The following is a 24,065-nucleotide window of genomic DNA, read 5'->3' as shown; positions in this document are numbered from 1 at the left end:
CAGAATTGGACCCACATTATTTTGTCATTATACCTAATTAAATTGCTTGATATAATCTGCTTTTAAATAGTCACTCTTCACTGAAATTATTGAGTTACCWTACTTCACTAAATCTCAAGCTGCTGCACTGACATATTAGAGCCCTAAACAGAAAGTGCAGATTAGAATAATTGTTGGGAAAGAAAAACCCACACATCAAATCAAACCCGCCAAAACCTCATTTCTGCACCCTGCTTCTAAAATGTGTAACAGGAAGCACAACAAAAGTGGTGGAACCTGCTTCTTCTTTTGACCATTTGTTAACTTAAGCACAGCTTGTTATAAGGTAAAGCCAAGTTAGAATATTGCCTTGGGAACTTTGGCAACCTCAGGCTTGGTTGTTATTTACCAAGGGCTGCAGTTACAGATCTCTACCTGAATTATGAAATAAATAAACAAGAGTATTTTAGTTCATATTCCAGTGAACGAGAGATCTATGTGTTAGGTCAGGTGCATTAGCACCATCAAATGCAGGGGAGCTACTCTTTAACAAAAGCAGTATTCTTTTATCTTAAAAAAAGGAGAAATATTGACYAAAAATAAGACAATAAGTCCTAAATTCTTCTATTTACAAATATACAACTGTTTTGGTTTCAATAAAATGCAACTATTTCAGGCATCAACAAAACATTACTGTAAAAAGTTCCAATASTTCCACTGAGTTCCTTAGTCCTGCTCATTACTGGTCAGTGGTTACAGCCCAGACCAGAGCCAAGAGGCAAATTTAGTTTTGTATTCTGTGCGATCTTTTTTGTTCTGTCATCAGGCAATCAGGCAAAGCTGCAAGCCAAGCTGCTCCCCCACGATAATGGTGTAGGTGCAGCCATTCCTTGGCCTCTGRGCTACCTGATTGAATTCATAGCGGAGCTAATGAGAACAAGAACTTATTGGGGACTGGATTATTTCGCAATAAYCCCACGTAGAAAAGAAAGTCTAAGGGCCAAATATTGCTGCAGGGGCCTTGAGCATATTAGGCGGATCCCTGAACACATCAGGCGGGTCCGGCCTCCTGAGGGAGAATCCCGCTCCAGCCCGTACACCGGCCATGGCACAGGCCACGCCCCCCGGGCCCGGGCCCCGCCCCCGCCCGCGCGCGCTCCGGCCGGGCCCCGCCCCTCCGCCCGGCCAATGGCAGCGCGCCCTTCCCCGCCCTGCGCCGCCATTGGCCGGGGCCGCCGCTTCCGCCGAGGGCCGGGATTGGCGGCGGCGCGCGGGCGGCCAAAGGCGGCAGCAGCAAAACCCCGGCGCGCGCCGGTGTCCGCGTGAGTGCCCGCGTGAGTGCCCGCCCGCGCCCCGGCCCCGGCCCGGCCCCCCTTCCTTCCCCCCTTCCTTCCCCCGCTCCTTCCCCCGCTCCTTCCCCCCTTCCTTCCCCCCTTCCCTTGTGGCGACCAAAGGCCCGCGCGGGGCCTGACCCGATCCGACCCTCCCTGACCCCTCACACCGCGCCCCGTTCGTCTGGCGGGGCCCCGCCCCGCTCCGCTCCGCGCCCCCTCCGTCTCTCAGTGCCCGCCATCCCCCCCTGCCCGATCGGAGCGGAGCAGGGCTACGACTCCGTGAGGGGAGCCGAAGGGCCCGTCTGCCCCCCGCTGCCGCCGCCCGTGAGCCCCAGGGCCGATGGGGAATCCCGCGGTGTGCCCTTGGCCCGGGGCCTGGCTGGGGGAGGCCGTCCCGTAAAGCTTTGTGTGGCAGTGGGGACATCACCAGTGCCAACTGGKCTTTGGATGTGTGAGGCTCGTCCTGTACCGAGCTGCTGTACCGTAGAGATGGCTGTGAACCTGCAGTCCTGGTGCTGCTGGTGAGGCCATGCTCGTACAGGTTTGGAAAAGGCTAATTTGCCTACTCCACTCTAGCAGAGGGAGTGGCTGCCTGAGAGAGACTAGAACTATCTCTAATCCCTTTCCAGTAGTTTCACAAGTCCCTCTCCAGCAAAGCTCCCGGAAAAAAATGGGCTCAAAAGAGCCAGCTCCTGCCTCTTCTCCCTGTTGTTACAAAAGGATGACAGACTRAAGGTAGCTCAGATTCTTTGGGGACAAAATCTGTTTCTAGCTCTAGAGCTGAAACATGAATCCTTTCATCTGAAGTTTTTCAGTATATATTTCCCCAATGTGGAAGAGTTCGTCCAGARCTCTGAAGGTTTGGCAAAGTAACAAGGAAGGAAGATTTTTGAATGGAACAGTTTTGAGTAACTATAAGAGCTGGTGCATCCAGGCTCACTTGTCACTGGTTGTTCTGCCTTGGGGCTCCCTGTCACTCTTGTTCCTGAAAAGGGATTATATGGGTTTTGTTGATTGTACAACATTAGTGGACTTTATTGGTATACAGTCTTATGTAATGTTTCCAAGATTTGGAAAGAAGCATTTCAAAATAAGCATGTTCTATTTTTCTTGTGTTGGGGGGGCAACAAATAATTATGCCTTTTATTCAACTTATTTAGGAGGGAGAGATCTCTTGTATTGAGAACGTATTTTTTTCTCCTATGATTTCTTTCTAGTTTTCTGACTTTCTACAGCTGTTGCAGTGTGCAGTGCAGCTGTTTGTGTGCATCAGTTCCTTTCCTTTCAAAGCAAACTTCAGGAAAAAAGACAATGATGATTTAATGTGAATGAGGAAACATGAGACATGAAAATCAGTTGTATTTAAGCTTGCCCTGCAGCCTTCCTTTCCTCCTCTGTCCTCTTGTGGCTTTACTGGTTTACTGTGTCACTGGCACAGTGACACTTTGCTGGTTTAGGTAGCACAGAGGAACTCCTCAGACTCCCTAAATCTCATCTCAGGAGCTGAGTGCAGGGCCAGGAAGTGTCTTACCAGATATGCTTGCTCCCCCAGGTGTCCAGAAGTGGCCCTCGAAGTCTTGGCTATTTTTTACTTGAGACTTGTTTTGTGATGGAGACGGTGGTGAAGTCTCCCTGTGATGAACAGCACCCTCAGCAGGCTGAAGACTTCCACGGGAATCTTGAGCAGAACAGCAGGCTTTCAGGTATGTGCTGAAATAGAGATTGTTAACATTATATTTTGTTTCTGACACACTGCTTCATTATTTAGGGAAATTTTAATATTGTTATAAGCCTGTGTGTATATGATCCTGTGGTATAAAGAATTTATGAAATGAAAACATTTGAGGTGGCTTTTAAGTTTATTCCTGCTCTTTTTGTATTGCAAAACTTCAGCAACAGTAGTTTGTCACAATTTGCTAAACCTACTATTTATTTATTACAGAAYATGTTATTATAAGAGGATACCAGAATGAAAAAAGCCAGCCCTTGGAATAAACTCTGACCAGACAGTATTCAAAACCAGTATTTTGCCTTTTAACCTATAATCACCAGCCTTATGTTTCAATATCTTTAGATGTATTTATGTGCATAAAAACACTCKTTTTGTTTTCCTTTGTAGAAGCTGAACGAAGAACATGTGTTCTGATAGTGGTTTTGTTGTTTGTTTTTGAGTCACTTTGTGTATGTTGCTGGGTCTGGACTTCCTCTACAGTGTTTGCTTAGTAATCCCAGATGGTCAGCCAATTTATAGATTTAAAGGCTACTGATTTTTAAAAAATATATAGTCCTCTGTCAATSTCCTGCACATCCATATCCAGAATGATGCTGAATAATGCTTGTCTTGCTTGCAAATAAGGGAAGAAATCACTTTAAAATCTGCTCACAGAAAATGCTGGATATTTTTGGTAGTATTATTACACTGATGGCACAATGWCTATATTCTCTATACTCAGTTTGGGGTATTCAGGCCCGCAGAAGAGACCAGGTGATATTTATACTGCTGTCTTGCCAACAAGGACAGTTGCCGACTTTTTCTAGCACCTCTCAGGATCATTCACACAAGCAGCTGTAAAGAGTTTGAAATAAAAAAGAAAAAAATTAATAAAATTAAAATTGAGAGTTAACTGTAACTTGAGTTACTAGCTATCAGGAAAAGAGGGTTCTTCAGGGAGATTCTGTCATTGTTTAAAATGAGCTACATAGAAGGCTAGGGATGCATGCTYATACACACTTTTGTTTCTAGCATAGCTGTGATATTTTGAAAAAGAATCTTATTGCTTATGACTTGACTGCTCTGCTGAAACATAGTCCATTTTTGCATATAAAATACAGTTCAATTTTTCTGTTTATTCTAAATTTAATTTATCTATTTTTAGGATGAAAAATGTATAAATGTTTCTTCATTTGATTGACTTTTCAAATACYAGTTTGTGCTTAGTTCTGTGTACTAAAATATTCTTTACCCCTTCACAGAAATTAGTCACAGCCTCTATATAATTGATATCTTCAAAAGAAGTGAATTCTTATGTGTGTAGAAAAACACTTAAACGAGGATTTGTAAACTCAATGGAAAACTATATGATTTTTTGGAAATAATATGGTACAGCATCTTTGTGCCATCTAGCGATTGCAGCATGAAGTGCAGCAAYCTAAATGCAGAGCAAACATGGTTCGGCGTCAACTATTTTTAAGTAACATTGTRAAAGATTGCATTAAAAATTATTTTTCTGCATTTTTGATTTGCATCTGATGGATTTGCACCTATGCTTATAGAAACAACTATTATAGTTCTGCCTTTTGTSAAATTGCTGCTGCAAATCTCATGTAAACATTTAGTAGTGAGCTGTAGGCAGTGAGCTGAGAAGGCTTTTGCCATCGCAGAATCTGCCATGTGTCAGCTAAGTAAAAAATAATTGTTTAAAGAATTGTTTACTGATGATTAACAATAATATCAAGCATGCATGTGGTAATGTCAGCAGGGATAAGATACATTTGCGCTGACTTTCCCTGCTTATGTGAATCCACAGTCATATGAACTGAAGTGTAATTTGTGATCTCCAGTATGGATACTGAATYAAGTAATAAAATTCTGAACTTATTTTCCCCATTCTTTCCACAGCAGGAATAAAAAAAGATATTGAAAAGCTTTATGAAGCAGTGCCACAGCTTGTAAATGTGTTCAAAATTAAGGAAAAAATTGGAGAAGGTAAATGTTTCATTTTAGTGTGCTTAGACTTAAGATTTCTTTGCATTTCTAACTTAATGGTATATTAGTATAAATCTAAGATCCCAATATACTCAATTTAAGCCAAATGCCTTTTTTTGACTTACTACGTGGTCTATGTAGGAATTCTAATATGTTGCTGAGCACATAGAAGCATTAATTAGGAACATTTTCAATATATTTTCTTGAAAATCTGACAAAATCTGCCTTTTAAAAAAACGGCGTTCCAGTTTTGACAATTAAAAAWTTTTGAGGTAGATTCAAGTAAATAAGTCCAAAAGTTCCATTCTTTTTCCCCTTTACATGAGAATTCTACTTACATGTAGCTGTGTTTTGACATACTTAATTGGCGTTCTTTAAGTTGGCTTTGTTTCCATTAAAACCTCTTGGGCAGAAGTGGATGAGGAAACAATGTTTTTAAGAAATACCGTTTGCAGTTGAACAGCATTATGAGAAAACAAGCTTCAACTTAGGATTCCACTCTKGAATCACTTTCATTTTAGCAGTTCTYACTGCCAAAAGTAATGTCTTAAGTCAAATTTGATAATCCTTTTTGCTATAATAAATTCTGTTGAAGGCATGGGTCTTTAGGTTGTTTGGGATTTTTTTATGATTGCATGAAGTATTTTGTTTTTGCTGGCATTTTGATGTATGTGTTCACTCAGACTGTTGAACCAGCAMGATGCAAACACGTTACTTAAAACGTAATTTAAAGTAATTTCTATTCTTTATTCATATGGAAGAACACTTCAACTTGAATGTTCAGATTTCTCAGATCATTAGAATAAATTACCCTCATAAGGTAGGATACCCTTAAAATTAAATGGCTGGGTAAGTTTGTCATACAGTCTGAATACTCCGTTTCTCAAACAAGTGTATCRCATTCGATGTGGTGAAATGCTCTGGGCAGACCAACAGTACAATTACCTGTCATGTGGGAAGTCTTACTTTATAGATAAGGTACAGAATTAAGGAAAATGTAGCAATTTCAAAAGTGCTGTGAATAGCAAAGGCAGTGCTTTCCAGATTAGCATTATATAGTCCTCTTACATTGTCGGGAGAGGAGTTAGATGTCAGATGAAAGTAAGCTACCTAAACAAGAAAGCAAATCAAAGATAGGAAATTTACATTCAAAGAGCACTGTGTCCCAGGCAAGTTAGACAGTGTTATATTTGCATTTTTACTGACATAAAAAACTTGTATACAAGATCACTGAATTCAGAAGTAGAAAAAAGGTACTGGATTTTTCTCTGCTTGAATCGGCTTTTGATGTAGTATCAAGTGTACTGCAGGATTGTGAACAGTTAGATCACTTCTGTAAAAATCTGCATTGACCTAATTAAAAATGTTGAAGACAGTGTTTTTCTCCTTTGTTTACAGGTACTTTTAGTTCTGTTTACTTAGCCACAGCACAACTACAAACGGGATGTGAGGAAAAAATGGCTCTGAAACACTTGATTCCAACCAGCCACCCTCTGCGAATWGCTGCTGAACTTCAGTGCCTCACAGTAGCAGGGTACATAAACAAAAAATTGATTGTCATGACTAAACTGCTGAACATTGTCTCACTGTTTTATATTTATTTGAGGTTTTGGCATTTCTCTTGATTAGTTTTTAACCACACACATGTGTATTCTTTTTATTGAGAGCAAATAACAAAAGAAGTTGTATTACCTGTAATGGATGCCCTTTGCTGCTAAACCTCAGTTTGAGGGGAGGGTGCTCTATTTTCCGTCTGAGAAATTCCAGTGTGTATCTCTGTGGTAACAAAATTCCAGTTCTGAAATGCTTGAAAAAAAGAATCACTTCATTAGAAAATGTGGGTTAAGAATGAATACGTGTTGGCAGAGTGTGCCGAATAGCACCTTCTTAAAGTAGTAGGATCATGAAAGTTAGGTCCTATATTTAATTACAGTGGTGACTACAAACCACTGCCCCACAGGTAATCTGTGGAGTTCTCATTSCAAACTTCAGAGCTCAAATGGAACATAGCAGTGAGCAGCAAGAGCACAACTACTGATTGCTGATAAGACTGCTATCAAAATATAAAYTAAGATTATAAAAGAAAGCCTGACTGAAGTTTTTAAGAAATAAAGGAAAATAAACATCCATGTTCTGGTCTTTGTTTAGTAACRTTATTTTTCTTCTAGGGGACAAGATAATGTTATGGGTGTTAAATACTGCTTTAGGAAAAATGATCATGTTGTTATTGTTATGCCATATCTGGAACATGAATCCTTCCTGGTGAGTCTCAGACTTTTGATGCATAGTAAAACATTTAATTAAAAGCAGTTGCATAATTATTCTATAATTATTGTATGATTCTATAAATTAYAGTATCCAAATAATCTTTCAGGACATTTTGAATTTGCTTTCCTTTGAAGAAGTGAGGGAATACATGTTTAATCTGTTTAAAGCGTTGAGGCGCATTCATCACTTCGGTATTGTTCACCGTGATGTCAAGCCCAGCAACTTCCTCTACAACAGGCAGCTAAAAAAGTGAGTGTGGTCATGCTGTGATCTCATCAGGGATGTGTGCCTTGGCAGAAAACAGTCAATTATGCTTTAAGGCTTCTTTCCTTCCAGCTGCATAACATATGCTTAAGTAATAAAGCTACAATTATTTTTTTATTTTTAAAACTTTTCTTCCAATGTTAAAGGATTTAAGAAGGAAAGGATTTTTTTTTACTTAATACAGCATCTGCTTCATAGAGTGGCAAGTACCTGATAAAATGAAGATTTTACTACTGAGTAAAAGTACTACATTTTCAAATAAGGATGAGAAGAATAAAATCAGAGGTTTTTTTAAATAAGAAAGTTAATTGTAACTTGTGGTGCCTAGAATGATCTTTTCATTTTTAGTRATGGATAGAGTAAAACTGATACAGATAAGATAGCTGGCTTTGGGSTGTTTTCACCTTACATTGAATTAATATTTATAACTAGTAGGGTTGGCTTTTTTGCCTGCAAGTCACAAAATTTAAAGACTGCAAAAAATGAGGTACTGCTTCTTTGTGAAGAGCTGAAATGGATATAATGCTTCAGTGCTAGCAGCCCTATAAATGTGTTTGTTAGCATTGTGGTCTGTACAGTTGAGACACTGAGGTGCTCAGTGTGTCCATAGCAAAGCACTGAAGCTGGCGGAGGGTTTGGAGCACCAGACTTAAGAGAGCAGTGAAGGGASCTGGTGGGCTCAGCCTGGAGAAAAGGAGGCTCAGGGGAGACCTCATCATTCTCTACAACCACCTGAAAGGAGGTTGTAGCAGGATGTACATCCACTAGTAAAAAGGGGTAAGAYATCAGGAAATGGCCTCAAGTTGCACCAGGGAAGGTTTAGGTTCAACGTTAGAAAAATTCCTTTACAGAAAGAGTTATCAAGCATTGAAATGGTCTGTCCAGGGAAGTGGTTGAGTTACCATGCCTGGAGGAATTTAAAAGACTTGTAGGTCTAGCACCAAGAGACATGGTTTTGTAGGACTTGGCAGAGCTGGGTTAACAGTTGGACTTGATTTTAAAGGCCTTTTCCAGCCTCAGTGTTTCTGTGATTCTATGCAGTGAAAGTTTGTAGGGAAGATTTGACTGCATTTTGCCAAACCACAAGCTTGAAAGTTTGAGAAATACTGGGRTTTTTTTTCAATCTGTCAAAATGAATATGTACTGTCATTTTGCTGTTCCAGCATTTGTTTGAGCCTTAACCTCTACTTTGTATCTGGAGGCATGGAGTTGAATTTGAGACCCAGGGGCAGRTGGATTGCCTCTGTACTGGTTGTAGCAAAAAATAATTCTTTTTAGAGACAGATCYGAAGTGTGAACTAATGTAGTCATACCTGTTTGGAGACTGAGGTAAATTCCCGTAGTATTTGCTAGAAGTCTGTCAAAACTTTAAGTATTGTTGGTCTTGTCTGCCTTCACTACTGCCTTTGTCCTCTGCCCATGGGAATASTGCAAGAGTCAAGTCACTTGTACGTGACTGCTAGCTCAAGATTCAGAGCTGTACGATTAGAAGAACTTCAAAAAAGAGTTGCTGGCAATATTTTTTTAATGCCTCTGGAGAAAGCATGCACTTGAGAAGATTTTGGAACAAGAAACAATGACCAGTGATATAGGGTAAAAATATTGGGGGGATAGGTAAGATGGGACAATAGCAGGAGAAGGAAGAAAATAGGATAGTGAAGCTGTCAGCAGTACAGATAAGCAACATTGAAKAAAATGTGAAAGAAAGATAAATAAGTAATGGATAGTAAATTGATTGATTAATATATATTTTATAACTCCTGATTCTAAATCTGTGTCTTTTCAGGTATGCCCTCGTAGATTTTGGCCTGGCACAAGGAACTCCTGATACAAAAATTGAGCTTCTTAAAACTGCGCACTCTGAAGATCAGCAGGCAAGTTGCTTACAAAATAATCCTTTTGTAGAATTGGGAAATGGGGTTTCTGTCAGTGTCACAGAATCTAATCAGATACTCAACTGTCAGCCTCAAAAGCAGCTGATAGGTGCAGCTGACTTTCAAAAGTACAGATGACACAAGGAAGAGGAGGAAAGTTTCTCAGTCTCATTTATTATACAGTTGTATATGTTTCTTCATCCAACAGGGGGAGATGCAGTACTTGCACAGGAGCYGAGCCTGAACATTTTGCAGAGCCCCAGGAGAGTGCACAGCATCACAGTGTTCATGTTGATGGAGCTAATTCTACAGAACTATTGGCTTCATCAGTATCTGTTAGATGTAATACAGTGCTGAAGGCTATGTAAAACCCTAGCATGGCTTACTATAGAYAGCTTTAAATCCTTTTTTAAGAGACGTATATGGTGAAACTCTTCCCCAAGCCAATAATCATTCACCTATGTTTAGTACWGACTACACTGAGATTGTCTTGGGGTACTTCAGAGGTGTGATTCGTTTTGTAAACATGTTTGCTGTTCTGTCTAGACCATGTTTCTTCACTCACAGTAARCGGATGCCTGAAAATTACTTATATGCAGCTGTTCTTGTTTTATATCAATTCACAGGTTTTTTTTTAAACTGTCAGGACCCAGATGCCTGTTAAACAGGATCCTTATTGTCCTTTTTGTTGGTATTGTAGGAGGACTCTGTGCACCATTCTGTCCAGCGCTCTGTCTTTGGAGAGAGGAATTTCAATGTCTATAGTTCCACATACCAGGAGAACGCGAGTACAAAAGTAAGAAGTATGATTCATCAGTAGGATCAATCTGCTGCATACTTGAAAATTTATAGAACTGGTTGTTCTGTAAGACTAGTCACTGCTGCAGAATACYATGAAGCTAGAAGTTTTTGAGCGGATTATTAAATGTGTCTTTTCTGGTAGACTCAAAAGAATTTTTCATTTCTGTTTCAATCCCTTTTGAAACTCTTAAACGAGTTCTCTAGCTTTCTCCCTAGCTGATCTTGTTTGGTTGCTAAGTTAATTTTTTTTCCTATACATCTGTCTGTGCCACTAATCACAGAATCACAGAATAAGCTGAGCTGGAAGGGACCCATGACTATCATTRAGTCCAATTCCTGGCCCTGCACAGGACCCCCAAAGAGTCTCACCATGTGCCTGAGAGCATTGTCCAAATACTTCCTGAGCTGTGTCGGGCTTGGTGCGGTGATCACTTGYCCAGGGAGCCCGTTCCAGTGCTCCACCACTCCCTATTTACCTTGTGAAACTTTTAAATTATTTTGCAGTTGAAGCTGAGGATACAACTTGTAACTATTTCTGTGTAATTAGTCTTTAATATGACAAGGGAAAAACCCCAACTAAATTAGAGAGGTTGGTTAGTGATATTTTATCGTAGAACTAGAGTTAATATCTGTGTGTTGCTGTGGCATTTCATATTTTTTCCTTATTCTCATACTGAGCCAAAAAAATCTTGAAACACTATAGTAACTTGAAAAATACTTGTCTTGCAGCTTCAGACTATCTAATATATATTGCATTTTACTAAACACTGAAAATGTCTTCTAAAGGGGAAGAGAAGAAAATCAGAATATTTAGAAAGTTCCAATGTCTGTTTTATAGCCATTCTGGTACTGTTAAAAAGGTTTGCAATATCTGTCCTAAAATTCTTCTTGTTCATGAGCACCTGTTAAGTCAGTATTTTTGGTACTGGCCTATCTATATATAAAGGGAAACTTCTTAAACATGTCACCTTCTCTAAAATATCTACATTGCAGCTCATAAAACAATCAAAGATGATAGATGTTTCATCTAGGAAGTTGGTAACAAAGAAGAAGATCATTTCTACCAAAACTGTGAGCAATGGGGTGGCGAGGAAAGCTGCCAGTGGTTGCCCTTTAAACCTGCCCTGTGACTGTTATGAAACGGACAGAGTTTGCAGTGTTTGCCTTTCAAGGTAATTTGCTTTGATAATGCTGTAAAATCATCTGCTCTGCTGTCAAGCAAAGTCAGAAACTTAGATTTACTAGACTGCTGATTTAGTAAGTGAAAGATAGCATTTAATGTCTGCAGCCCTTAAAACACTCAGTATGCCCTTTTTAAACAAAAATAGTTAATGGAATTCATGGACTAGTTCACTGCTATCTGCATCTAGAAAGATTTCCTGTTAATTATTTTCTTCTTCTCCTTCTTACTTATTCACTTGCATGTGTTGTAGAAAAYCACTTGAGCTAATGACAACACTTAGAAAGACAATACATCAATCTGTCATTTAGTAGTTACCTAACAGGGCTAAATTATGCCAATAGTTTGGGTTCTGGAAGTCATGAAATGTGGAATAAAAAGGAAACATTTACTGTTTTGTATTTGTTCATCTAAAAACTGAATAGRATCACAGAACGGTTTGGGTTGGAAGGGAACTTGAAGGTCATTTTATTCCAAACCCTCCTGCCATGGGCAGGGGCARCTCCCACTAGACCCCTAGATTGCTCCAAGCCCCATCCAGCCTGGCCTTGAACACTGCCAGGGATGGGGCATCCACAGCTTCTCTGGGCAAACTATTCCAGTGTCTCATGGTGGAGAATCTTAGTAGCTCAGTTAAACTCCATCCCTCTGCAGTTAGTTTTGGTTATGATCTACTATTGCCCTTTATCCACACGATTCTTTAAATAATGATAACCTCACACCTTATAGTTAGTGTAACAAAAAGTAAATGATTGGCAGCACTCAGAGAGACCTTTAGTTTGCTCTGAACTAATACAAAGCCATAGCATCCACATTCAAAAATCTCATGCTTTTTGCCTTTGGTTAATTAGCCCCAACTTCAAAGTTTCCTATGAAAACAAGCCTTTAACAAAAATGATGCCTCTCTTAGATGAAGCTAAGAAAAAGTCATTATGAGTTAAGTATGCAATAACTATTTCCCTGTATCTTATGCTAGATAATGTCATTAAAATATAATAGATCTTTATCTACTACTTTGTGTATCTTATAATTTCATGCTAGGTAAGATGCTTCAAACATCTATAAAAACTTGAATAAAGCAGGGTTAGGCTGTTTATACATATTACACAAATATATTCTAAAAACAATATTAAGCATTATTAGATTTTGAACTTAATTATCAATTTTTATATTCTAAATATATTTGTCTCTTATTACAAGGCGTCAACAAGTGGCTCCCAGGGCAGGAACTCCTGGATTCAGAGCCCCAGAAGTATTAACAAAATGCCCCACTCAGACCACAGGTACTGCACCTCAGACTGAAACAAAAGCTGGTTTTGGGATTTTGTTTGTGATGAAATCATGAGTTTAGTTATTAATAAATTTGCTTTCCTTTGCAGCAATTGACATGTGGTCTGCAGGAATCATCTTCCTTTCTCTACTCAGTGGACGGTATCCATTTTTCAAAGCAAGTGATGATTTAACTGCTTTGGCACAAATCATGACAGTTCGTGGATCCAGAGAAACCATTCAGGCTGCTAGAACTTTTGGTATGCAAACCTTAATTATGGGGAAAGGGGGAAACTATTATTTAATGCCGTAATATACAACCAATKAATTTTTGTGTGTATATAAATATATTTTTATGTTTGAGAGTAATTTTGGAAGTTATTTTTGCATGTAAAATCTRTAAGCATTATTATATATTTACAGACTTCTAAGACAGTTTTGTGGTTTTCTGTCTTTTACAATGTGTGCATGGGGTACTTTGTCATAGTCTTCTCAACCTGTCTGCTGCCTTTCTCTAAGTCAGGGCTACTTGAGGTGAAATATGCCAACTAAATGTTTCCTACTGGCATTTGGCTAAAATTCTTGAGACAGTGTTTCTATTCCTACAAAATTTGGCCTGGAGGCTAAAGTCAATATGACTTAATATTTAAATGATGTAAACATTGCTTTTCGCCTTGCCCCCTTCCCCCAGAAGGACTAGTCAAACAAACAACCAAAAAAACCAAAACCCAGCATCTGGCCTGTTTAAAAGAAACACAAGCACCACAAAACACAAAAGATCCAAATAACCATACCCCTAATTCCTTACAGGCCAAATGCTGCAGCATTTGCTACCTCAATGTGTAACTGCCAGCATCAATTTTCATTCTTCAGACAAAGGTGTAAAAATCAGTATTTAATTGTCTTCAGCTCTGTTAAGAAGTTGATGTATGGAGTGGCTGACCTTCACATAACCCAAAGCTCTTTGTTCTGAGCAGAACTGAGATGATGACCCTTCTAACTTTCGGGGGCTACTGCTGTAACAGCTGGGCTGGTGTGGAGGCATGGCGGGCTGGATTTGGTTCTTTGATAGATTTGGGATGTTTTTCTTTCATGCTGGTTATACTTTGAGACATGAAGTTTCTCTGAAACAAACTTGGAAGTTACAGTTGCATAGAAAATACAATAAGATGTGCCTTGCTCTACAACCTTTTTCCCTAGGCAAATCTGTTGTGTGTACCCAAGTTGTCCCAACACAAAACTTACGAAGCCTCTGTGAAAAGCTGAGAGGAACAAATAGCAGCGGTAAGGGATCTCAGGGGGAAGTGCCCAGCAGGTCTGAAGCCAACAGAGCTTTGCCAGTTGCAGCAGACAAATYCTGTGCTCCTGAGATACTCGGAAAACAAATTCAACAGAGTTTTCAGGAAGGTGATGGTGCTTTGGAAATGAGGGCRACTGACATGAAAGGATGGGATCAGGTTCCTGATGAAGCATATGACCTACTTGATAAGCTACTAGACTTAAACCCTGCAACGAGAATAACTGCAAAAGAGGCTTTGCAGCATCCTTTTTTCAAAGACATGAGGCTCTAAGAAGATAAAATATTCTGTTATTCCTTTCATATGTTTTGTATGGAAATAAAATACTGAGGTAGTTTTACCTTGTTGCCCTCAGCATTTAAACTCATTGAAATGACATAACACTGCTCTGAACTACTGAAATATTGTCTTGTACAGTTAGACTGCAAATGTCAGTTTAAGAAATACTTGCAGATGCTAAAGTTACATAAACATCACTGACATGGTCTTATCCTAAGACACTTKTGAGAGGTTATTACGGTGCTGCATACCTGTTTCTCTGAGAAAGATAACTTTGATCAAAAACAACAAGGAAAAAAGAGTTTCATAAACTCTTAATTCTCAAGATATTCCTTTAAAATGTACAAATTTGCCTTAAGGTAAGACTGAAATAAGAAAGCATTTGAGAGACTTTTCCATACTTGCATATCTGCTTTGTTCCTGTTTAGTACATGGGRGACTGAAAATGGAACAAAGTGTGTTCATTTTGTTCAGACTATTTTCAGAGAACACTATTACTTTGGGAGTGTTGCTAGAGGAAGGACCAGGTGCTGGAGATTATATCATCAAAAGAAAAGCATAACTTTTAGAAGTACATTTTTGTTCCTGTCTGGCCTTCCCTACTTAAACAATAACAATAAATGTAGTTACTCATTTTGTATAGCCCATGTTTCCTCAATGCCATGGGTAACTGTCAATATTCCACAGCTGCTGCCTTCAGAGTGTCTGAGGTCCCAGGCATAGGCTTGATTTCTGTTATGGAAACTGATTTCTTAAAACATGTCTGTTCAATAAATGCTTTGGTTTTATAACTTCAGAAGCTTGTGTAGAGATGCTTCTATAAAAGTCAGGTAAGGTTTTCCTATGGGCTGTTTCTGTTCAGGGAGAATCTTGCACATTGATTTCCTGTATAAATTCCTCTGACAAAAGGCTCTTTTCAGATAGCTCTAATGTGTGTGGCTGTTACAGTGGAAGTATTTTAATTATCAAGGAAGTCTTACCACAGAACTAGCTAGCTGTTTTCAGATCCTAAGGAAGAAAATCCTATACCTTCGATGTGCAACGTAAGCTACATCAGGTTCAACAGAAGTTTCCCTAAAACCCKTGATGATTCTGGAGACTGAAACATAATACARTGTTTTTACATGTACATTTCTTGARATGCTAATGGARTTGTTGCTGTGAGAGATTAYGGGCCATTCTGAGAAAAGATTGCTGCTTTGATAACTCTTGCAAAAGCCTTCTCCTACAAGTGCTGATGGTTATGACAGTGTAAAGATCCTGACCAAGACTGGGGCTGAAGAGACAAGATTTTAATATATTCAAATCTTGAATACATAGAAAGCGACGGTAATGTTGCTCTGGCATCAGCTGTTAAGGAAAAATATTTGCAGATGTCAGAATATTGATCGCAAAATCTTGAAACACACAAAACCCTGGGGCYCAGGTCTTAGTAATTTTTTCTGTTTATATAATTTCAACACAGCRCGTCACTGAGAAATTATTTATCTGAAGGAACTGTGGCCAAATTTGGCAAGCAATGTTATCTGCCAGTGTCCGCAGATGTATTGTTTCCTCCTACATTCACTCCTGCTGTCTATGGTCTTATGAGAGCACCAGCTGACAGCAAGCTAAAATATGTCAGCTAYCTCTTGTGAGTTTTTAAAGTAAGTTCAGCTCTCCAAGCCTCCCTGCTAGCAGCCTTCAGCAGCTCCTTCCATCAGGCCCTTCAACAATTAACCACTGCCTTCATTTAAGAGCCAAAAAGGGAAAATCATTGCGAGTGGGATTTTTACCAAAACATTAAARGTAAACAAAATTTGTAAGGAACAATTTAAGCTCCGTGTATTGCATAATGAGCTGGAGGAACACATCGGTATTCCTTCTTCCAGACAGCTGTTTAAAATGGGGAGAATTTTTTTTCAAGGGGAAGGATAAAGTAAAAAGTGTAGCTTTTTTTTTTTTAACTAGCATATGCTTAGGAAGTACTTTTTGTAGCACTCTACGAAAGAAGAAAGCTGGAAATAAAATATTAAATGCAATGGGCTCTCACTGGGGGGGGGGGGAATGATGAAAAAGAGCAAGAAAACACTAGAGCTGAGCAGTGGTTTCCCTGGATTTTCTGTTTCTCTCTGCTGTGGTTCTAAGAATCTCTCAAAACCACAGGTAACAGCCAAGTACTAAGATTCCTTTATAGTTTAAACACATGACTTGAGATATTTATAAACTGAGCATGAATGTCGAACCATGAGAGCAGCAATTAGAAAAAGTTCTGTGCAGAAATTACATTGCTACAAYCAATGTTCAGTGGTTGTGAGGCTGCAGCTGGGTTAGTGTTAAGTTTTGGACAGCATCTATGACAAGGTTATTAACAAATTGGGCAGAAACCAAAAATGGCAGCAAAAAGCTGCACGGACTTGGAAAGATGAAGAGAAATTGATACCTAGAATTCTGAGAACAGAATGCTGGGAGCAAATCTGAATCCATCTGTATGTTTAGCATAGGGAAGGCTAGCTTTTGSTCAGTACTAAGCCAGACTAGGTGAGGAAATGATGACGTTTATTATGTTAATCCTAGTTGAAAAGAGTAATAAATACTTATTTATATTTCATTTCCTAGCACCTTTCTGGCCATTACATTCTACTACTGAGCAAAACACAAGGGAAAAAAAAAACAACTTTAGAGCTTGCTTCATGTAATTTGTTGGTGATGATGAGGTATATTCTACTGAATGMGATTATATAAATAAAAGAAAGTGCTCGCATTTGGCAGGGCACACCTGAACTTTTTCTACCTCATGAAGGCAGGCCCCACAAGGCAACAGAAGTAAAAAAGCCCCAGCATCCCAGTTTTCTGTCATTTGTTCAATTCTACACCACATTTAAAAGACAGCTTGGCTATGTAGAGAAAATGAYTAACCATTCAAATCACTTAATAGAACAACAGCATTTWAAAGGCAATTAATGCTTTATGGCTTTATAAATTCCTAATCTATAATGAAACTATACGTTAGTTTTACCAAGCTCACGTGGTAGGCTTATAGCAAGGACCGTTCTCTTGAGACATTACTGAGGCARTGTTCTTACTGTAGCATAATTGTAATTGCTTTTCTTTGGTTGGGGTTTTTTGATGTTTGTTTTTTTAGAGCACGTAGTAAATTATTCTACTAATGTAGCCACAGCATGCTCGCTTCAGATTTCTCTTGTAGCTTTTCCAGAAAGCAGAWCATGTCCCAGGTCAGTGGCAGCACATGTGTGGTTCATGCCCCTCTCTGCTGCTGCATTGCTGGCTGGCCAGTTCAAGGGGTAATAAATATTTAAATTGGCAGCCTGCAMACAGTGGGTGGAAATTGGATAGTCCCTTTGATCACATGCTTACAAAGGCCAGCATATAGTTTTGTTACCCTGGTAACAAATTCTGGTACTGCTGAGTTGRGGGTCCAGTAAATTTGATATTTTGCATCAGGAAGGTACAGCATAACCCAGATAACAAAGGGTTTTTAAATGTGCCTGTTGTATGCTTATTCTGCCTCTCCATGACTGAACCCTTTTTACTTTCATCTCCATTGACTGCYAGAATGCAATCCCTATACAATGCTTTATTGTGTCCTGTTAAAAACTAACCACTATATGCATTCCTGAGTATCCCCAGAGTATTGTTTATTCCATTTATGGAAAGACTCACATATTCCTGTGGGTATATGGCACGGAAGAGAGTGGTYTTGTTACATAGAATTTGGTTTCTTACATAAACTTCTTCCATAGTTTTCAGAAGAGCCATATTTTAATCTAAGACCTAATTAAATCTGTGTTTCAAAAATTCTAGTGCTAAGAAATGTTTTGCCTAAGGTATGGATTTGATCCGTATCTTTCATATGATATAAATAAACTACTTGTAACAAATAATGCATAATTAGTTTTACTTCTTGATGTGATGGGATAGGGATGTAGCCTGAAAACTCACATTTTAAAAGAAAATTAGCATCTAATGAGGATAGGTTAAATGATTGATATAATAAATGCCACAGATCATGTGTAGCAGCATGCAGCTCATTGATAAAACCTCTCATACTTTCCATTCCTGTATTTTTCTCACCACCTCCCCCAAAAAGTCCTACCAAAGATTAGATTCACTCTGTGTTGCTATAAGGCATTTGTCTTTAATGACTCTTTTGCTGCTCTAAGTGTTGCTGTGTGTTATGTGAAAAGCACCAATTATTTCCAAGTGTCCTGTTAGTCCTGCCTCTGTTCTACTCTCCATTCACTTGTTTCAAAGACTGCAGTTCCCTTATCAAAAATCCCCCACTTGCACTTGGCAGTGTAGGTAAGAAATTCTAGAGTTCTCTGTAGCATTTCACTTTTCTGTAGTCTTGTCTTATGGGAKCAGGGAATGCCAATTTCAAATGAAGAGAGCTGCTGAAATTTCTACCATGCGAGTACACATTTGTCAGGAGGAAAACACTGAGGTGAGRCAGTAGAGCGGATCTCAGAGGACACAAAATGCTACTGCCAGCTTCTTTTCTTATTCTATAAACAACGCAACATCTTTTTCCTTCACCAAATCCATATTTAGCTATAACATTTGTTTCAAAACTCCAAGAGGTTATTCTGCCTTCTAATGGCCAGCTCACTCCTGTGGGCTACTTCAGCTACTCATGGGGCTCCTTCCACATGCCAAAAAGGAGGGGATTACAAGAGCTCACTGACTGCAGCAGGGAAGACACACAGAATCMTACAATATCCTAAGTTACAGGGGACCTATCAGGATCTTCAACTCCAGCTCCTGACCCTTGCAGGASACCCCAAGAGTCACACATGTGCCTGAGGGGTTTGTCCAAATGCTTATTGAACTCAAACATTGAGAAGCTCTGTTCTTTTTGCACTTTTAATGGATTAAACCGTGGTAGTTTACCACGGACAATTCACCACRACACAGAATTGTCCTGCACACAGCTTACAGCCAAGAAGTTATTGCTGCTGGGATTCTTCACAATCTGGCATATGTTTTCCATTGCAGATCTGCTTGCAACTAGTTCTGTAACGTGAGTCATGTTCATTGCAGTTACTTAATGAAAAAACAGTGTGCAGTTTGATTTTATAGGTRTTTACCCCAGTTGTCTTTGTAAAACTCAGTATTCTGAAAAATTCACTTACAGGCAGCCCATGCTGGGAGGGGAGAAAGGTCTGAGTTAATTACCTCCTGATTGCTATGCTTTTTATTTGCTAAAAATTAATGCTTTTATTAATTTGCTGCATTWTGACTTACATATGGTAAATCCCCTATCAAGACAGCAAAACTAGGACTRCAAAATCCATGGTAAATTACTTTGGACAAGGATACAAATATACTGGACCAAGAGTGCTCCAGAACTGCATTCCCTGGCCTTCTTTCAGAGCTTATAAATGGAGACTTTATGTAGGGCTTTTCCTTGAAACATTTCCATAGAGATTCACCACACAGAAATTTTGTAGAGCACATAAAACTGATGAATCCAGGCCCACTGTTTGTAGCCATTTTGGAACCTAATGAATGTGGTTGGACATTACTGTGCCACTTCAGCTGATTGCTGCTGAACTACCGAGCCTCTGCTGTCACACTGCCTTCAGGAATACACACTGACCCTTGGAGGTCAGAGCACAATCGGAACATGCATCACTCTGCCTGTGGCCTCCCAGTAAAAYTCCAGGTAAAAAATTAAATTACCAAACAATTGTTTTTCAAGTGCTGACAGATCGTAACACAGTTTGTGAGGTGGTATTGTTTTGTTCTATCAGGTACTAATTATTCAGAAGAGCCATATCATCATGCTCACAACACKCTGGTTTTAACCCTGTAACTTTTGTACATGAGGGGCATGAAATGCTGAGACAAGCCACACGTTTAAATTGTAGCTACACCATCAATATGTCAGCTTTAAGTGCCTCACTACATGCTAAGCTTTGGCATGCAAACCTGAAAATTAGATTTAYTACAGAATTTTCAAATATTAACGTCATTCATCCCCTATCTCTAGAATCAGCCTGAGTGAAATGCTAATTTGCTATGTTCAAAGAAGTCTCAAAATATCCAGGGGAGAAATTCAGTGCTGTGATTCAGCCAATTGCATGTAGGCTGGATTAATCCCAGCAGGTCTATTTTCTATCTTTCAGTGCAAAAAGCTCCTTGTGAATTTACTTGAAGTTATGAGAYGGGCTTCTGTAAAAACTAGGACTACATTCAATAAGAGATCAAAAGCAAAATTCAGGTAACRCAAGAAATACACCTGCTATTATTACAGACAGTGGGAGAGAAGTGTCTACCTCTCAGAGGGCAGGACAACTCAGAGCAGCAGTGTCTCTTGATGGCCTCATGGCCTCATTTGGGGGTGCATGTGTGTTCCAAAGACTGCTGTGATGAGTCAGCTCTGGAGGGCTGCTCTAATTCCCTYAGCTCTGTGTGCCTGGATGGCAGGCATCCCATGGCCACTGCTTTCTGGAAGCCTAAGGGAGGGATGAAGTAAAGCAGAGATGCGGTGCTGAGCTGCCTCTGCTAGTTTCAGTGTTGCTGGCAGGGGCAGCTCCTGGTTGCAAAAGCACTGGCACAGTTAAAAGCATCACACATGACTGAGTGAGGAGCTCTGTCCATAGCAGGCTCTCATGGTGGTGGTTTCAAGGAGGGCAGCTCTCCCAAGGGCCCCTTTCAGCCCTACAGAAGCCATAATTCTTCAACAGCAAACACGGTCCAAACCACCAGCTCCCCAGAGCTGAGGAGCAGGGCAGTGTCGTGCACGGGTGCTCCCTCACGCCTGGGGCCAGGCAGGGTTTGGGGCTGTAGGTCTGGAGGCAGCAGTGGGGGAATGTCCTGCTGGGGTGGCCCCTGTCCACCTTCCCTGTTCCCCACTCAGCAGGAGCACTCGGCCACCTCGCTGATGCCATCTGGCCCTGCACACAACACGAGCTGCAACCCTCCCTTTCTCTTCCCACTAATCTTTTCCAGTTTATAAAACTGACAAACAGAGGGTGATTGATGGTTTAAAAGATATGCAGCTTATTTATCAGGAGGAATGAAGTTGGATACAACAGCACAGGRTTTTTTCCTTATCAAAACAGACAAAGAACTGAAAGATGGATGCTACCAGATACCACAATAAATTCCAATTCTCATCAAACAAACTGTAATGAGTCATTAACATCCTCCCACTCAGATACAGAGAGATCATCCTGTTGGTCTGTTAACAGAAACACAGTATTTGTTGTCAAGCCTTATTTCCCTCAGTTCAGAATTAAATCTTTCTAGTAGTGAGAAGTAAAAGGTGTTTGCTTCCCACTCTTTCCTTTTGACTTTTGCATTCTTCTTCCCAAAAATGAGTTTGTCAAGAAGTTAGTGTGTAATTAAGTATTTCAGACCTGAGCATAGGAGGCAYCTKTAAGAACTTTACYAAACTCAGTGGCAGCCAAAGAATCRGATGAGGTCTCCAAGCTGAGTTCCTTTATTTGGGTGGATCAAAGCAACATTTTCCACTGTCTGGAGGAAAAGAGTGCAAGCAAAAGGCTTCAAGAGGCTCCTGCTGCTTTTCTAGCAGCTTTTCAGATAGAACATCAGTGTCATGACAAGAATGTCATTTCCCCCAAGCATTTTCAACCATAGTTGTTCTTGTAAGGTTCTCTTTGGCCATTTTTTCATTACAACAAGGACAACTGAGATTTTAATTCAGAACTTTATCGTAAAGTAATATATAGAATGTATGTGTACGAACTGCTGCAGCTAGTAAGTAGTATGAGTACAGAAAGARTCTGAAGAGGCAAAAAGCAGAGGAAAATACACGAGAGAGAAACACAGAGGAGGAGCAGCAGCAAAATGAAGTGGGAATGGAATTGARTCCAAAAGGAAGAGTAATTTGTTTTCATAGCTTGAGGGAGTAAAGGATCAAGCCCACTGCAGGTGTTCACAGCCAGAGTCCCTCAGATAATTCACAAATACTGGTCAGCCCACGCACTGAGGTATTACTGAACACACCACCCCAGCAGAAAGGGAAATCTCAACACTGAGAATTTTTCAGGCTATTTGTGTACTGGGACAGGTGTCCACCCAGCAGCTCTGCATCCCTTGATTCTCCAGCAGGGACATTTCCATGAACAAGCTACAGCTCTCTTTTAGGCTGGCTCCCCGCTCTGCAAAGCTAGCATATGGAAAGARAAGGGAGGGACAAATCTGGGGACTGCATGCCTTTGTCTTGCCCCRCCATGTGAAGGCAAGCACAAGCCAGGGAACAAACTGCATCCTGCTGGAAAAGTGCTTCCTAAGCATAACCTTGTGAAGTAAAGCTCTTGGAATAGTGTTTAAAAGCAAACCCAYCACCCTCTTAGCAGCTCATGTCAAAGCAGCTTAAGCACAAGCCTAAAGTTAACCAGATGTTTAGGTTTCTGTTCGTGGGGCCTGTGCTGACTCTGCAGGATTGCTGGTTTACAGGACTGGCTCACAGCAACCCCAGGCCCTAAATTCTGCTGTACCTCTGCTCTGCTGATATGTGCTCCTTGGTATGCACACTCTGCAAGCACTGACCCAGTTGCCAGATTTCTATAACATACACAAAGCCATAAAAGTACTTCTCAGACTCTAGCTATCTAGTGGATTCAAATAAAGCAAGTATGTTTCTTGTTAAATATAGATATACTTGTGCGATACACAGGTACAAAATGTTTTCTTAACATTATCATTCACYCAAATATCCTAAAATGCCACAATAAAGCAAGAGTGGCCAAAGACAAAAATGCAAGAGAAAGTGAAAAATACAGATTTTGTKACAAGACATTCTTTTCAACCAATGACACGTTCAAAAAGTGTCATACCCACACTATCTATAAATAAGCGTGTTATTTGAGTTTAATCTCTAAAGGATTCTTCAAAACTCTTTGCCCTTTTCTAGTCTAAAATGTCAGGTTCTTCCAAGTGGAYGTTATCTGCTTTAGAGACAGACTCCACTGTGGGGGGAGGCTCAGTTGCCAAGCACTTGGCAAGACAGATTTGCAATGAGGTACTTCCCTCTACCCTGGGGAACCTGGTCTGTAAAGAGAGAGCAGGAGACAGACCCAGATTTAACTAAAAGAACTGCACCCACTCCAAATGCTGYGTGCCAAGTTTCAAAATAGTCTGACTTGCAATAAAGCTTTAAAGATAAGTTTCCAGCAGCCATCTCAACAGGCTGCTGAATGCACCRTGCGTGCACGGATTTCATACAGAAATACTGTCCGTAGTGAGGCCTGGGAGATGTAACTTTTGCCAGAATTAGGACATGTATGGAGAGCGAGCTCACACACTGTGGTGAAACTCAGTCCATTAATTACAGTTGGCAAGCAACACATAGAGGAGACAAGGGTGGTTGTGAAACAATTTCCAAGATATGGTGGTTAAAACCCATGCCAGAGGTATATAAGCAGCTTGTGAACATATGAGTGCATTTCTGCAAAGCATTATTGACTACAAACAGGTCCTTCACCAGTGCTTCAGATCCAGCAACTGGCATGCTAATCAAGTTACACTGAAAATACTTCTTTCTTACAGTCTTTTCAAAAAAAATTGCTGCAGATGCACATGTCATTTGGGAGGAAGAGATAAAAGGGTCACAAGATGCTCAAGTCTTGTCACAATTAAAATTGAAAAAGTATTTTCTAGTCCTTTCTAGTTTCTGAAGAATGAAGAAGCAAGTTAAATGAAGAAGCAAGTTAAATTATGCATTTAAGAGGACTCTGTGGAAGAAAGCCTAAGCCTTACTCTGTAAGGTTAAAGGTATTTATTCCCTTCACAGGTGAGATTTGCAGTGATAATGAGCACCCTGTTCCTCTCCTACCTGGTTAA

General features: G+C 40.0%; 1 protein-coding gene across 3 annotated transcripts; it reads left to right on the top strand.

Moving 5' to 3' along the window:
* Positions 1 to 1,221: 1,221 nt before the first annotated feature.
* Positions 1,222 to 16,264, top strand: CDC7 (cell division cycle 7). Of its 3 annotated transcripts, none has more exons than XM_057374125.1 (12): positions 1,222 to 1,301; positions 2,866 to 3,016; positions 4,933 to 5,019; positions 6,418 to 6,553; positions 7,188 to 7,281; positions 7,394 to 7,536; positions 9,338 to 9,425; positions 10,126 to 10,221; positions 11,220 to 11,398; positions 12,607 to 12,689; positions 12,786 to 12,935; positions 13,876 to 16,264. In XM_057374125.1, the coding sequence occupies exons 2-12, from the start codon at positions 2,923 to 2,925 to the stop codon at positions 14,244 to 14,246; spliced, it is 1,521 nt and encodes a 506-aa protein (XP_057230108.1). In that variant the 5' UTR covers positions 1,222 to 1,301; positions 2,866 to 2,922; the 3' UTR covers positions 14,247 to 16,264. The 3 variants fall into 3 exon arrangements, with proteins under 3 accessions (XP_057230108.1, XP_057230116.1, XP_057230100.1); XM_057374133.1 differs by having other exon boundaries at positions 1,226 to 1,313; positions 4,936 to 5,019; XM_057374117.1 differs by having other exon boundaries at positions 1,226 to 1,313.
* The last annotated feature ends 7,801 nt before the right edge of the window (positions 16,265 to 24,065 follow it).

Source organism: Malurus melanocephalus, unplaced genomic scaffold (genome assembly GCF_030028575.1).
Source record: "Malurus melanocephalus ecotype Western Australia unplaced genomic scaffold, MMel_1.1 scaffold_8, whole genome shotgun sequence".
In the NCBI taxonomy this organism is placed as follows: domain Eukaryota; kingdom Metazoa; phylum Chordata; class Aves; order Passeriformes; family Maluridae; genus Malurus; species Malurus melanocephalus.
Note: the sequence above shows the minus strand (reverse complement) of the source record. Positions and strands in the feature narration are given on the sequence as shown.